At 41.7% G+C, this 15,363-nt stretch overlaps 2 protein-coding genes across 3 annotated transcripts; both read left to right on the plus strand.

Annotated features, from left to right (window-relative positions):
- Positions 1–292: 292 nt before the first annotated feature.
- On the plus strand, positions 293–1,239 carry LOC105392771 (40S ribosomal protein S17). Its single transcript, NM_001305512.1, is given in 3 exon segments — positions 293–319; positions 458–609; positions 971–1,239. Coding segments are annotated over 3 exon segments (396 nt in total). The 5' UTR covers positions 293–316; the 3' UTR covers positions 1,212–1,239.
- Positions 1,240–1,500: 261 nt separating this feature from the next.
- On the plus strand, positions 1,501–14,906 carry LOC105392779 (ubiquitin carboxyl-terminal hydrolase 3). 2 transcript variants are annotated; one of them, XR_007267506.1, is made up of 11 exons: positions 1,501–1,764; positions 2,290–2,434; positions 2,684–2,954; positions 3,206–3,547; positions 4,012–4,160; positions 4,536–4,638; positions 4,991–5,122; positions 9,561–9,703; positions 10,087–10,215; positions 12,209–12,431; positions 13,009–14,906. XR_007267506.1 is itself a non-coding variant. In XM_038115791.2 (10 exons), the coding sequence occupies exons 1-10, from the start codon at positions 1,674–1,676 to the stop codon at positions 12,378–12,380; spliced, it is 1,677 nt and encodes a 558-aa protein (XP_037971719.2). In that variant the 5' UTR covers positions 1,502–1,673; the 3' UTR covers positions 12,381–14,906. The 2 variants fall into 2 exon arrangements, 1 of the variants encoding a protein (XP_037971719.2); XM_038115791.2 differs by having other exon boundaries at positions 1,502–1,764; positions 12,209–14,906.
- Positions 14,907–15,363: the final 457 nt, after the last annotated feature.

The following is a 15,363-nucleotide window of genomic DNA, read 5'->3' on the forward strand; positions in this document are numbered from 1 at the left end:
GAATACATAAATATTATACACAGCTCGCACATTCTTTTCTTATGCTTTTTTAAATGGTAAACCTTTACAAGTTCTAACCCAAAGCGCATGTGCATAACATTAACAATAAAAATGTAGGGAAATACAAAAGAAAATGTTTTATAGTTAGTCAGCCAAGAGAAGTAATTATTCTAAGAAGCTGCTATACGGATTAAAGAAATTTTTACCTGGCAACTAAACACAGAGCAATAGATTGGTGTGTCGAAATAAGTTTTCTCCGCCTAGTCTGTGATTCTTTTTTGTTAACTGTCAAAGACGGATACAATAATTCGCAGCCATGGTAATTTATTTTATTAAAAATCCATGTAAATCGTCGAAATCCCCAGTTATTATAGTGCCCAAGTTATTGTGAAACCTTTTAAGTTTATTTTAAGATGTTTTCTGTAAGTATATTTTCAAGAAAATGTTGTGATTTTAGGGTCGTGTCAGGACCAAGACCGTCAAGAAAGCGGCGAAAATTATCATTGAGAAGTACTACACAAGGTTGACTTTGGATTTTGATACCAACAAGAGGATATGTGAGGAAATCGCTATCATTCCCACCAAGCCTCTTCGTAACAAGATCGCTGGGTAAGTTGTATTTTCAATTTATTTACTTGTGTTATTTTAGGTTATATTATGTTTTTCGATTAATGTATCTGATATTGAGTGATTGTTGGTTAAGGCCTGAAATTTTTAATTCTACCTACACGGGATATACGTTTCTATTCATAATTTTATATTTATAGCCTTACAAGGACTTCATAAACTTGAACCCATCACTATAACTCAACATTTCTGTGCTATGTATGAGTACAACAACTGACTGAATTATCATGTTACTTAACAAACCTACAAATTGGGTGCACTAAATATTATAGTCAGTGAAATAAAAGTTAATCAGTGAAATTTCAATTATAATTTAATTAACGGTCAATAAAATTCATTACAGGTTTGCCACCCACTTGATGAGGCGTCTCCGACACTCCCAGGTGCGTGGTATCTCCATCAAGCTTCAAGAGGAGGAGCGTGAGAGACGTGACAACTACGTCCCAGAGGTTTCTGCCCTGGAACATGACATCATTGAGGTTGACCCTGACACCAAGGACATGTTGAAGATGCTCGACTTCAACAACATCAACGGTCTTCAGCTAACTCAGCCTGCCACCTCAAACTACGCTGGCAGACGTTAATTTAAGCTAATAAATACTTTAAAATGTATGTACTGTGTTTAATTTATATTATACCAATTAGGTAGTTCCTAAAAAAATATGATCAATCATGTTCAGTTGAATGAACTGTGGGAAACCTGGACTCATTAGCGTATAATATACTTCCTACCATCGTCCTTGTAAAAGTTCTTTGAGAAGAAAGTTCTTGTCACATTTCACACTGCTCAAAACCCCTGAACCCTGAAGAAGCTCTGGCTGAAACCATAGACAATGAATAACCTAAGGAGAGGACGCTAACGCTAAATTTTATTTACTCATGGCAACACTGATAAAAAAAACTCAAAATAATTGTTTTGCTTTTTCGCTGCTCTTTCGATTTTGTATCGTACTGTAAATTATTTTTGAACTTCCTATTCTATTTTATGAGATAGTAATCTAAGCTACATTTCGTATCTGTAAATCATTTGATTCGTAGTATGAAAAATGGATTGTGTACATGTAGTTGACCACGTAAAGGTTGTTACCGACCACATCGTTCAAGACGACAGGATCACAAAGAGCTTCGACTGTTCAGGTAGTAAATCTATCACTTTTACTGCTTCATCAATTTGCCCGGGATGTCCGTAAGGGTGGGACCACGTCGTGGTCGAATATTAAGGTTATATTTAAAAAATCAATACAGGGAAAGGGAAGTTAATAATCAGCTGTTGTAAAGGGAGGGGAGGGGGGAGAGCGGCACGGGTGACCGTGACTGTTATGACGGAGTTTATTGTCTAAACGTAAAATTTTAATTAAGTCTTGGCTGTATTAGTATTGGTCCTGTTTACCTTCTAACAGTAGGTAGGAAATCATGATTCATAAGATTTATAACCCAATATTTGGGCTTACCTGAAACACTACAATATCATACCAACAGATAAAGGCAGCAATATTTAGCATTTTAAATTTTGAAGTCAGTATTTTGAACTATTTAGCCAGCATAAACAAACATTCTCAGCCATACAATTTTGTAACCTTTCAAAGCTTAAACCTTTCTTAATTAACACCTATGATAATTAAATCATACTTTTACATAAGTAATACAATCTATTGCCAACAGAATGTTCCGTGAAGGACCAGATATGGCTGTGTCTGCATTGCGGGGCGGTGCACTGTGGGCGGTATGTCAATGGCCATGCGGAGAAACATGCACAGGCCACGGACCATCAGCTGTGTATCAGCTGCGACAACTTCTCTGTTTACTGGTAAATTGTGATACCGTGAATGCTTTAATACATCCATTGTTGAAGATTTTATGTCTGTTCGACTTCTTTTCTCTGCAACATCTGAATATTTATAATTTTATGCAGCTGATGGGTATCAGGGTGATTTAAGCATATTATGGTATTAGATGATATGAACTTTGACTATTCATTCTCTGAATAATTATTACAACAGCTAAAAGCTAATTGTTCTAAATTTTCTTACACTTACATATTTTTTAAATATTACAGTTACAAGTGCGATGACTATGTATCAAGTGACACTGATGATCAGATAATAGGCAAACTACGGAAAGTTTTACAACAGAACAGTAGAGTAAATGACAAGGATGGTCTTTTGGAGCAAAGTGAAGAGAACAGTAAAGATGGCAGCCTAGTGTCCAATAACTCGTCAGTACAGAACACGGAACAACCTAGTTCTCCTTTAGGGGCTGAAGAGAGAAATGCATCCTCTGGTGAAACACCTGATGGAAATGATATGAAGGTGCCTACAACTTCTAAGGTGAAGAATTTACAGTAGCTTTTCTGTCAACATACAAATAATCAAAATGAGACATGTTATTGAGTAGTCTTTACAATATGTATAAGGATTAAATTGTCTCTGGCTTTACCTTAATGATATATGTTGTAAATAAAAGGTGAAATTTTTCCCTTATATCTGCTTCTGTGCAGTCACTCGATTCATATCAAGAACCTGTTAGCCTAATTTAAATATTATGTGTGTATTATTAATATCTTTAATGTAATTTCCAGATTGATGAGCCTGTGCGAAACCTGCGACCGCGCTCGCGGAAACGCTCTCACTCTGAAGACAGCAGTTCAGCAGAAAACTCATCTAAAAAAGTCGAAAAAAAGTTATCTTCTATCAATGGAAAGAGTCCAAAAGACAGAAAAGTTGTAGGTCTGAAGAATTTAGGCAACACCTGTTTCATGAACGCGGTGCTGCAGAGTCTTAGCAATATTCAGGAGTTCAGCTGCTATTTCAGCAGTCTACCTTCTTTGGAGATGAAAACTAATGGAAGGAAGGTGTATCATTCAAGGAGTTATACGAGACAGGAGATGACTGATTTAGTAATGGCTGAAGAGCTTAGAAAGGTACTAGTTCATAAAATTATTTATGTTAAGTATTCTTTCTGAAATATTATGATAGTGAGTTATGGCAAAGAAGACAGTGTTATCTCTCAGTGATTTTACAAATCTTTATTCAGTCGCCAAAATAATTTTGCTTCAATTTGAAATGCTATGCCCTTCTGCTGCCCAGGGTGCGCCGAACATTATAAGGAACAGATGATACGTCACTCGATCAGGCTAATTTTGTGTGAAGACCCTTACCGTTACCTATGCCTACTTGTTATTCCTTATTCTGTGTTGTCTAGAGTGGAGACCGCGACTAGGCAAACATACATAGTGTAGGATGCCCTCTGGCTGGATGGGGTGACGACATGCGAAAAGTGGCTGCTCATGCTTGGAGATGGAAAGCTATGGGCCGCAAGCCGATTATGATGATGATTCCTAATTCTTTCTTGTTGCGCTATATCTAATCTCCCCTACGCCTGCAGGTGCTAATAAACCTGTCGACGGGCGGGTGCGGGTCGAAGGGCGCCATCTCGCCGGAGTGCCTGTTCCTGGTGATCTGGAAGGTGGTGCCGAGGTTCCGCGGCTACCAGCAGCAGGACGCGCACGAGTTCCTGCGGTACATGCTCGACAGGTCCGTGTCATATACCTACTAACCTGAAGAGCTAGTACGAGACGCATTTAAGATGTGACAAAAGTTTTGCATCGCCGTCACTCACATCGCGCAGCCTCAAGAGTGAGTGTGACGGAGAACTTTTGTCAGGTCTTATTAGCGCCCTGTGCTATAGGGCCTGGTGGTTGTTTGTTAATATTCGTAATTCTAGCTTTTTTCAGCGAAAAGTTTTCCCATGGAGAATCCAGTATAATAAGTAGCCTATAGCTCTGCCTTCGCCACACCTTTTGATAAAAGTTATAATTCGTGACAATCTAATTTAATAATTATAATCTCATTATAAAATAACCCCCAAAGTGGTGACCCCGACGTGATGTTTGCTATATCTCCTTGCAGATTGCACACGGAGCTGCAGCAGCTACTGCCGGCGGAGGGCAAGGACGCGGCGCGCTCCGCCTCCATCGTCACCGCCGTGTTCGGGGGCACGCTGCAGAGCGAGGTACCACATTTATATATACCACAATAAAAACAAACCTCGTGTCAATAGAACACGCATACCCCAACCCAGCACAGTACTAGCTTGCTATGCTCGCTTGAAAAAGCAGCCTTTCCGAACATAAATTTAAAACCCCTTGATAAGTATCTTCCTGTGTCGGCGAAAAACACTAATGCAGGCCAGGACTATGGCTTGTCGTCGTGGTGATTAGCTTCATTCGCAGATTGCGCAGGGTGCGCCAGACTTATACATATAAGCAACAGTTGATAGTGTGAATTATGCACCTCTTCCATGCCAGCTGTCTCAAATCGCTCATTTTGTGAAACCGTGTAACATGTTTACCTGTCTCATCCAGGTGCGATGCCTCGCCTGCGGTGCCGTCAGCAAGAAGCTGGACCCCTTCCTGGACCTCTCCTTAGAGCTGCCGGACCTGCCCGCGTCCCGCGAGCCCGCCGCGCTGCCCGCCTGCCTCGCCAGCTTCCTGCAGGTGAGTGGTGAAGTAGTAAGTGCGCCGCCCGCTAGATGTCGCTGGAACTAGTGGTTGGTGCACCGCCCGCTAGATGTCGCTGATTCAGGTGATGGTTGAAGTAGTTAGTGCGCCGCCCGCTAGATGTCGCTGGAGCTTGTAGTTAGTTCACCGCCCGCTAGATGTCGCTGACTCAGGTGATTGTTGAAGTAGTTAGTTCGCAGCCCGCTAGATGTCGCTCCTTCAAGTGAGTGTTGTAGCAGTTAGTGCGCCGCCCGCTAGATGTCGCTCCTGGATTGTCGCTGGAGCTTTCCAGTTAGTGCGACGCCTATGTCCGTAATGTCACGTCATGTACAGTTCTCCCATATTAATAATGCGCATGCAAATCTTCGCAAACTGTCGTATTCCCGGAAACACCCGAATCATTGAATCGTAAGAGCACTTGCATTTTGATCCTTGTTCGAAAGAAATAGTAGTCAATATCATGTAACACATAATCGAAAACAATTTGGATCAATCAGTCAAGGGTCTCAAGGTCAAGATCAATATTACTTTTGTGGAATTATAAAGAGCTGCAATTACACATCGTTCTTGTTATTTTTTTCAAATGTGAATTTAATTTCAACTTTAATTATTTTTGACGATGCCATATTATAAGGCACATTTAAGAATAAAATATACTTCACATTGATAGACTTCACTTTGCCAATAAAGCCACACCCAAAAGACCAAGTTTGTAATTGTAATATTATTGTGAATGATCAGCGCTGTAAATAATGTAAAAAAAATTCTTAATGTGAAATGATCAGTGCTGTAAATACTTTTGAACTAAGATTTAATTTTTTTATTATATCAACAACGTTTTTTGACGGTTGACAGCACAACAATAACAACTCAAAATATGATTTTATAAATATTTATAATAATGTGGGATAGTAACACAAAAGAATTGATAAATATAGAGCTAGTGAAAATCTTAAAGCTACCAAAAACATTTATAACGCCGCGCAGTGAGTTATTTTAATGAACATTTCAAGAGCCGTGTGTCCTCACTGCCCTGGCTCGGTTAAACAATACACAATACCAAGAGGGCTAAATATCCACATTGGTAGAATCCACCGAGTACCACAATCGGGTACCTCACAGCCAGATCGGCCTGATGGCTCACCGTCGCCCCGGCCACCGCCACCATGTATCTTGGAGCAGCTAGCACAGTTGAAGAAGAAAGTTCGCGTTTTAAAACATGTGCCCAAAGGTGCAAGACATATGGCAGCAGGAAAACTCGCGGAAGTTATCCAAAGGTGCATGCGGCTGAATGGAGTTGAGGATTGGTTTGAGTTACTTTCTTTCTCATACTCCTGCCTAAAGGTTCCCTCACGTGATAAACAAGACCGTTCGCTTACATCCAAAGTTAAAGCTAATATAATTAGCAGCAGTTTGGAAGAAGATCCTGAAGCTTTTTCAGATAATTTAAATTTTAAACAGAGGTCTCTCTACAAAATCGTAGAAAATAAAGTTTACGACGGAGATCTGGCGGGTGCGGTTCGGATACTTCTGTCTGATTGTTCCATAGCCAACAATAACACTGAAACCCTTAATGCCCTGCAGTCAAAACATCCCCCGCCCTCTCGCGATCTGGTCTACCCGCCCGAACCAAACCTCACTAGCGATCATCTGGTGGTGAAGGGTTCAGATGTTCTGGAAGCGATTAGTTCCTTCAAAAACGGTTCTGCTGGTGGGTTAGATGGCCTTCGCCCAGAACATCTGAAAGAACTTACATCAGCTAGCGCTGGAGACAACGGTGCCACCTTGGTTCGCGCTCTCGTCGACCTATCAAATTTTCTATTAAAGGGTTTGGTTAACCGGGAGGTATGCCCTTTCCTATATGGGGCATCTCTTTGCGCCCTGGGGAAGAGGGATGGCGGCATCCGTCCCGTAGCAGTGGGAAGCGTCATCCGCCGTCTGGTATCAAAATTAGGATGCAGAGCTGCCAGAGAAGCCGCGGTCAAAGTTCTGGAACCGCTGCAGTTGGGCTTTGGCATACCTTTAGGCTGCGAAGCGGCGATCCACGCTACCCGTGCTTTTGCCCTTTCAGCAACTGCAGATAAAGTTATTTTTAAAGTCGACGTCAAAAACGCATTTAACTGCATAGAGCGTGACATCATACTGGATAAGACAAGAGAACACGTCCCTTCATTATACCCATACCTACACCAATGTTACGCATACCCTAGCAACCTCTTTTTTGGCGAACACAAAATCAAATCCCAGGTAGGAGTACAGCAAGGAGATCCGTTGGGCCCATTATTATTTAGCCTGGCTATCCAGGATGTAGTGAAATCCCTACGTTCACCCCTAAACGTCTGGTACTTGGATGACGGCTGCATTGGCGGTAGCCCCGACGAAGTTTTAAATGACATTGAGACTTTAAAAACACAATTCAAAAGAATAGGACTGGAATCAAACCCCGAAAAATGTGAGCTGTTTTCACCAGACAACACGAGCGACAATGCCACACAATTTGGCCTTAAGCTGCCAGGTATAAAGTTGCTGGTGAAGACAAATTTTTCTCTATTAGGCTCTCCAATATTTCCCGAGGGGATACCAAACATATTAAATTCAAAAATTTCAACTTTGAAAGGCACTATGCCCCATTTGAAACACCTACCTGCCCATGTAGCCTTCACCATTCTGCGTAGCTGTCTTTCCATCCCAAAATTAACTTACTTCGCAAGAACAGCCCCCGTCTGGTCCCACAGGACACTGGCAGATACATACGACGCTGTTTTAAAAGAGTTGTCAGAGGTCATCCTTAACATAGAAATGTCTCCATCCCAGTGGGACCAGGCGGCGCTCCCCGTGCGTCACGGCGGCCTCGGCATCCGCCGCCTGCAGGACACCGAGCTCCCGGCTTTTTTGGCTTCCTCACACGGAGTGTTGAATCTAGTCACTCGCATTTTAAAAATTAATGGTGACGGATTCAGCATTCCTTTTGTGGGGGAGGCTGAAAGGTTATGGAGATCTCGGTGTCCTGGAAGCGACGTGCCCGAGCAGCCAGGGGCACAACGGATGTGGGACGATGAGCTGTGTAAGTTGGCCCTGGAACAACTCATGGCACAGAGCACAGGGGAGGAACTCGCCCGTCTACGCTCAGCCTCCTGCCCGGAGTCAGGTGCGTGGCTCCACGCGGTGCCTTCGCCCCACTTGGGGACGTTGTTGGATGGCGACACGCTACGAGTAGCCATAGCGCTCCGCTTAGGATGCAACGTCTGCCACCCACATCGTTGCATTTGCGGGGCGGAGGTCAACGGGCAGGGTCGCCACGGGCTACACTGTGTCCGGAGCGCGGGTAGATTTTCCCGGCACCAAGCGCTAAATGACGTAGTAAAAAGAGGCCTAACATCAGCAGGCATCCCCTGTGCTCTCGAACCAAGGGGGTTGTCTCGTACGGACGGGAAGAGACCAGACGGGTTAACGCTGATTCCGTGGGAGAAAGGCCGCTGTCTACTGTGGGACGCTACTTGCGTGTGCACATTTGCACAATCACACTTAGCGGCCACCACAGTGACAGCGGGCGCTGCCGCGGAGTCAGCGGCGAGGGCAAAAACTTTGAAGTACTCAAATCTTTTGCCTTCATTCATCTTTGTCCCTCTGGCCATAGAGACCACCGGCGCATGGGGAAGGCAGGGGAAAGCCTTTGTGAAAGAAATAGGAAAAAGAATGAGGGACAAGGGGCTCGACCCCCGGTCCGGAGCATTCCTCCTACAAAGGCTCTCCCTTGCCGTCCAGAGGGGCAATGCGGCGTGTATTTTAGGCACATGCACCAGTCATACACCGGACCGCCCCCAATAGGTCAGTTTTAGGTTTCAGTTTCATACATAAAAATATTATTCTAATTCTTAGCGTTTTTTTGTTTATATTTACATACTTAGTTTAATAATTTAGTTAGTTATTAGTGCTTATTTAATTTTATCTAGTTATAAGTTTTGTGTTTAATTGTATTAGTTATATATTCATAATCTTATTAAATAAACTTACGTATTTTTTTAATATAAACCTGTGTTTGAAATCCATTTCTCCTTATAATATAAACCTTGTGTTATTCAAACCTTTTTTCATCCATCTTTACATCAGCTTCAGTAAGACACTTGAAAAGTACCTACTGTAACATTTTCGAAGTAAATTTTAATATTATGGAATATTATGAATTATTGAATCAAATTTCGTTACTGATAAATCAATTATCTCTTTTAGCACCAATTACATAATTCTACTAAAATTTCATTAAGGAAATGCACTTAACCACTCTAAATACATAATAGTTTTCTAACTCTCGGGAATACGACCGTTGCCGAACAATGGCGAAGATTTCTATGTGCATTATCAATTTTGGGGAACTGTATGTAATTTTGTACTATCTTCCATGTGATAACTTAATTAAACCCCTGATTCCCGCCAGGTGGAAGAGCTAGCGGACACGGAGCGCTACCACTGCGCGTCGTGCAAGTGCAAGCAGAAGTCCACCAAGCAGTTCTGGCTGCGGCGGCTGCCCAACGTGCTCTGTCTGCATCTCAAGCGGTTCCGCTGGCATAATTACTTCAGGTATACTTCGTGATGTTCGCCTGATGTGTGCTTTCTTTTTCTATGTAGATTACTGGTTGTGGTCGCGCCAATCTAACCGTGATAGATAAAGATGCTGGTATTTGACTTAGTTACATAGCATCTCTATCGACATTTATAAATTGGTCTAGTGCTAGTTAAACGGTCGTATTTTACGCAAATGAAGGTATAAAGATTAGTGACGTTTGTCTGCTCAGATAAAATGCTGTGCTGCGGGATCAGACCAGCTTGCTTAGCATCTTAATCTACGTAGATAATTGTGATTAATGCATATCCAAAAATCAAGTCGCCGTGTTTAATTACTGCTGGCCTACTTTTGTATTTGAACGCACCTATTTTATTTAACATTTTTCATCACGTTACAGAACCAAAGTGGACACGTCGATATCGTTCCCGCTGTCGGCGCTGGACATGTCCCAGTTCGTGCCGGCGAGCGGGCGCGGCGAGCGCGCGCTGTACGACCTGGCCGCCGTCATCGTGCACCACGGCTCCGGGTCAGTCACACTGTATACGTCATGTAGACGCAGATTGTATATAGTTACAGCATACAAAATGGCGGCGTCTGCTCATAAACGTTGAGAAACTTACTCAATGGCGGAGAATTACTAGTATTCAGTCTGTAGCCAGAAACAGAACCAGTGGACACGTCGATATCGTTCCCGCTGTCGGCGCTGGACATGTCCCAGTTCGTGCCGGCGAGCGGGCGCGGCGAGCGCGCGCTGTACGACCTGGCCGCCGTCATCGTGCACCACGGCTCCGGGTCAGTCACACTCTATACCTACATTATGTAGACCAGGCGGATTACAGAATACAAAATGGCGGCCGTCTACTCATGAACGGGAAGTTGAGAAATTTACTCAATGGCGGAGAATCAATAGGTCCTTACCACAAAAAAAAAAATACAGTATTTAACAGGTGTTTAGAAAGAAAGAAAAAGAAAGAAAGAAGATTTAGCGCTGTCAAACGCCAACAAAATGTGTCAAAATTCTTTTAAACACTTGTTAAACAGTGTTTAAAGTTTATTGTGGTAGTACAGCTTTTATTAAGTCTGTAGCCAGCAACAGAACCAGTGGACACGTCGATATCGTTCCCGCTGTCGGCGCTGGACATGTCCCAGTTCGTGCCGGCGAGCGGGCGCGGCGAGCGCGCGCTGTACGACCTGGCCGCCGTCATCGTGCACCACGGCTCCGGGTCAGTCACACTCTATACCTACATTATGTAGACCAGGCGGATTACAGAATACAAAATGGCGGCCGTCTACTCATGAACGGGAAGTTGAGAAATTTACTCAATGGCGGAGAATCAATAGGTCCTTACCACAAAAAAAAATACAGTATTTAACAGGTGTTTAGAAAGAAAGAAAGAAAGAAAAAGAAAGAAAGAAGATTTAGCGCTGTCAAACGCCAACAAAATGTGTCAAAATTCTTTTAAACACTTGTTAAACAGTGTTTAAAGTTTATTGTGGTAGTACAGCTAGTATTAAGTCTGTAGCCAGCAACAGAACCAGTGGACACGTCGATATCGTTCGTGCCGGCGAGCGGGCGCGGCGAGCGCGCGCTGTACGACCTGGCCGCCGTCATCGTGCACCACGGCTCCGGGTCAGTCACACTGTATACGTCATGTAGACGCAGATTGTATATAGTTACAGCATACAAAATGGCGGCCGTCTACTCATGAACGGGAAGTTGAGAAATTTACGCTATGGCGGAGAATCAATAAGGCCTTACCACAAAAACTTAGACACTATTTAACAGGTGTTTAGCGCTGTCAAACGTCCACAAAATGTTTCAAAATTCTATTTAAACACTTGTTAAACAGTGTTTAAAGTTTATTGTGGTAGTACAGATCGCGCGCTGTACGACCTGGCCGCCGTCATCGTGCACCACGGCTCCGGGTCAGTCACACTGTATACGTCATGTAGACGCAGATTGTATATAGTTACAGCATACAAAATGGCGGCGTCTGCTCATAAACGTTGAGAAACTTACTCAATGGCGGAGAATTACTAGTATTCAGTCTGTAGCCAGCAACAGAACCAGTGGACACGTCGATATCGTTCCCGCTGTCGGCGCTGGACATGTCCCAGTTCGTGCCGGCGAGCGGGCGCGGCGAGCGCGCGCTGTACGACCTGGCCGCCGTCATCGTGCACCACGGCTCCGGGTCAGTCACACTCTCCCCTCTAGCTCTCTCGTGTCGTGGCGGTCAATATATCCCATTGGGTTGTGAGAGAAATGGAACCGATAGCACGCGCACACACTTTGGGCACTATAATCAGTCCCGCGCCGATGGCTGATTTCAAATGAGATTGGCCGCCGTGGTCGAAATTCGACTAGGAGGACATTACATTTATACAAGGTGATTGAAAACCCTCAGAATGCGACTGATAACGCACTAATGCGTTGTAACTCATGCCGCCCGCCTTCCAAATCCTAGGGCGTTTCGTTAAATGTAATTTATGTAATTACTAATTTGTCATTTCTATTTCAGTGCGGGGTCAGGCCACTACACAGCGTTTGCGATAAACGAAGACCAGTGGTTCCACTTCAACGACCAGACGGTGCGGGCGACGGACGCGGAGACGGTGGCTTCGTGCAAGCCCTACATATTGTTCTACATCCGGAGGGAAATATCCCTCCCCCCGCTAGCCACCGCCTTGTGACCGCGGCGCACCAGATAGTTCCCCACGCCACCAACAGATGGCGGTAATCAGGTATTACTCGCACTTTCCACACGGAAATGCAGTGATGTGTCGAATTCGATACGAGTTCGGATATTTTAGCTTGTCAGTGATCTCGTAACGTTCCATATTCAGAGCCAGTATCAAATTTTAAATTAGTTTCGGTGTAATGCGAGTCTCGGCGACTTGCGGCTGCTTGAGGAAGCAGTGGTTAGGAGTATTCGCAACAATCAGTTTTGATTACAAAAGCTTCTTCGCTAGATCTGTAAGGAATACAGGACTTGGTGCCGCCTTTATACGACGGTTGTTGCGGATGGTATTGAAATACATTAATAATCTGTTTTAGATTAACGCAAAATTTGTTTTATGGTACAAATAAATCAAGATACAGGTTTTAAATTGTCGTATTTTTATGTATTCTGCTGACTTTAATATGTCCTCAATAGTTTACACATAGAACCGAAGGAAATATTTTCCAGTACTTTTTTAATGTCTTCTAACATTCAATAGGTAAACATCTTTTAGTGTAAATGAGTTTGAAATCATAAGTTATTTTAATAGCATTCCTAAAAGTGAGCCGGTCTCACTAATTTGTCTTTTCTTTTTACAGGAAATATTTTGTAATACAGGTGTCGTGAGTGGTGTCACCTTGCTAGTTCAAATATGATTGTGTTTCAAAGTGTAACATTAAAACCTGCGTAATGCCTTTTAAGTATATGAAATCAATCTGTAAGTAAAATAGCGTGTATACCTAATCCTACATTGGATAATAATATTTAATAAGTCTATCAAATGCATCATGTTGGTTTTGAAGTAAATTCTTCGTACAATGTAGTAAGTATATTATTATTATTTAATCTAGTATGCATCTTGATTTTGTAAACTCTTAAACATATTTCCCAATTTATCATTACCTGTTTTAGTAATATTCCAAATAACATGACGCATTTGAAAGTACAAAGTTAAATGTATATGTAGCAATAATGAAATATAGCAATGTCTGATCTATGCAGTTGTTAATTAACTCATATAGGAGAGCTTCAAAGTTTATTCAAACATTGCCAGTTATTTACATATACATGAATGTATTATGAATTTTTAAAAATAAACACGAAATAAGACAATGTATTATCGCCATAACCATTTTTTTAGGTTTGCATAAATACTGTGTCTGTTTCATGTATGTACTAGACAAATGCCTTCTCAAATGAAATTCATTTATTACCTAAATACTCAATTCTTAAAGCAGATTAAATGCTTATTATGATGTTTCTGAATCTTTTAATATCTGAATGGCTGATATATTTTACGTCAGGATGCCATATTACCTACTATTTTACAAATAGCTTATTTTACCTTACCTCATTTTGTTAACTTGGGCACAGTTAAGAATAAATACCTGCTAGTGAGACAAGGCTTTTGAAGTAACACTTACTATATCATAATATACAGCATGTTGCAAAAAGGGTATACTAAGCCGAAACCAACGTGTGATAATACATGTGTTAGATATAACATGCTGCACACCTAGGCTTCGGTTTAGTATACCCTTTTTGTAACACCCTGTAGAGTGTGGTAGATTTAGATTGATGTAAACTAAAATTTCCGTTTCGGCAGACAAGTGACCCTAGCAGATATTGTGTATTATGAAACTTATGGAGTTGATAAATATACAGACAGAATGTTAAAACCTGTACCAGGTTGGTAGTACATAGATCTGAGGGTATTGTAGGCACGTCATTCTATCCACACATTGAATAACTTTCATTGGTCCGCTGGTAGTTTTTTTTATTGCACTGTGGTTTTGGGCTCAATCTCAGTAAGTTTTTTTATCATACCTTATTGGTATGGCTCGGATAAATATATCTTTATCGGAATATAAGTTATTCTATAAAACCGTTTCAGCTTTAGCGCAGTTTTTTAAATATTATGATTTCACATATGTTTAGTATTTTATGAGATTATCGACGTTTCGCGCTCGTCCGATAATAATACCTACATCTACAGGTTTTAATAAAGTATGGTGATTATCGTAGGTACAGTCGACTCTATAAACAGGTATAAACTTTTGACCTGTAGTTACTCCATTCCGGTTTGTGAAGTTTGCTTTTGAAATAAGTGTAATACCTAAATAAAATATTATGTGTTATGACTGTGGTTTGCTTTCAATAAAATAGCATTGTTTTCTTAGAACAATTTATAAGTTGAGATTCAACCGAATGCTATGAAATAATAACTACATCGGCTTTTATCACCCTCGTCATAGAAGATATAATGTGATAGTCTTTTAAAATAATACTGTGTACATATTTCTGTTTTTACTCATGTCTTATGTCGTGTAAAGTTGACCACATGTAAATGAATTGATGAAATTATGTGTGGCTAGCTGATCCTTTCACAAGGTATTATGAATGGAGCGAACAAATTATGATTGCAAGTTTTGTGTACTTCATTTACTCGAAGTTGATAGTGATTGAATTTAATAAATTCGCCAATTTAAATACCAAAGCAGTAGTTTTATTTAAACTTCTTACTTATGCAACAGGTGCGAGATCGAAAGAGATAAATAATGTATAGGTAATGGCCAGTTCACAATAAGTACACGATAAGTAACATATACCAGACGTCGCTTGAAGCCTGCGTGGATATCTGAGTTTGCATGGAATACCACCTACATACCTTCATTAATTATGGCAGTCTGTGACTGCGTGCTAGCGGCCAAGTTTATTTACACAGGAAACAATTAAACATTCTTCGCCACCAAGTTAAGTTACCTTCAAAGGATGTGATCTCACTCAATGATATGTGAAGAGAGTGCGGGCTGTCCACGATAGATGAGAAATCTCCCCACGGCCCAGCTCGAATGAATACTCTGCGTTTTTTATTATTATCCACACCGGTGGACCTAAATGTTGCCTGAAAATCTACAGGTCCACTGTCATCCGAGTCATTGTCAATTTTATCT

The sequence above is a fragment of the Plutella xylostella genome, chromosome 21, assembly GCF_932276165.1.
Source record: "Plutella xylostella chromosome 21, ilPluXylo3.1, whole genome shotgun sequence".
Lineage (NCBI taxonomy): Eukaryota > Metazoa > Arthropoda > Insecta > Lepidoptera > Plutellidae > Plutella > Plutella xylostella.

What these genes read in the sequence shown, in the direction of transcription:
- LOC105392779 (XM_038115791.2), top strand. Translation starts at nt 1,674, where the DNA reads ATGGATTGTGTACATGTAGTTGACCACGTAAAGGTTGTTACCGACCAC. An exon ending in GACAACTTCTCTGTTTACTG is followed by an intron (nt 2,435 to 2,683) that starts GTAAATTGTGAT and finishes TAAATATTACAG; the next exon opens with TTACAAGTGCGATGACTATG. An exon ending in AGGTGCCTACAACTTCTAAG is followed by an intron (nt 2,955 to 3,205) that starts GTGAAGAATTTA and finishes TGTAATTTCCAG; the next exon opens with ATTGATGAGCCTGTGCGAAA.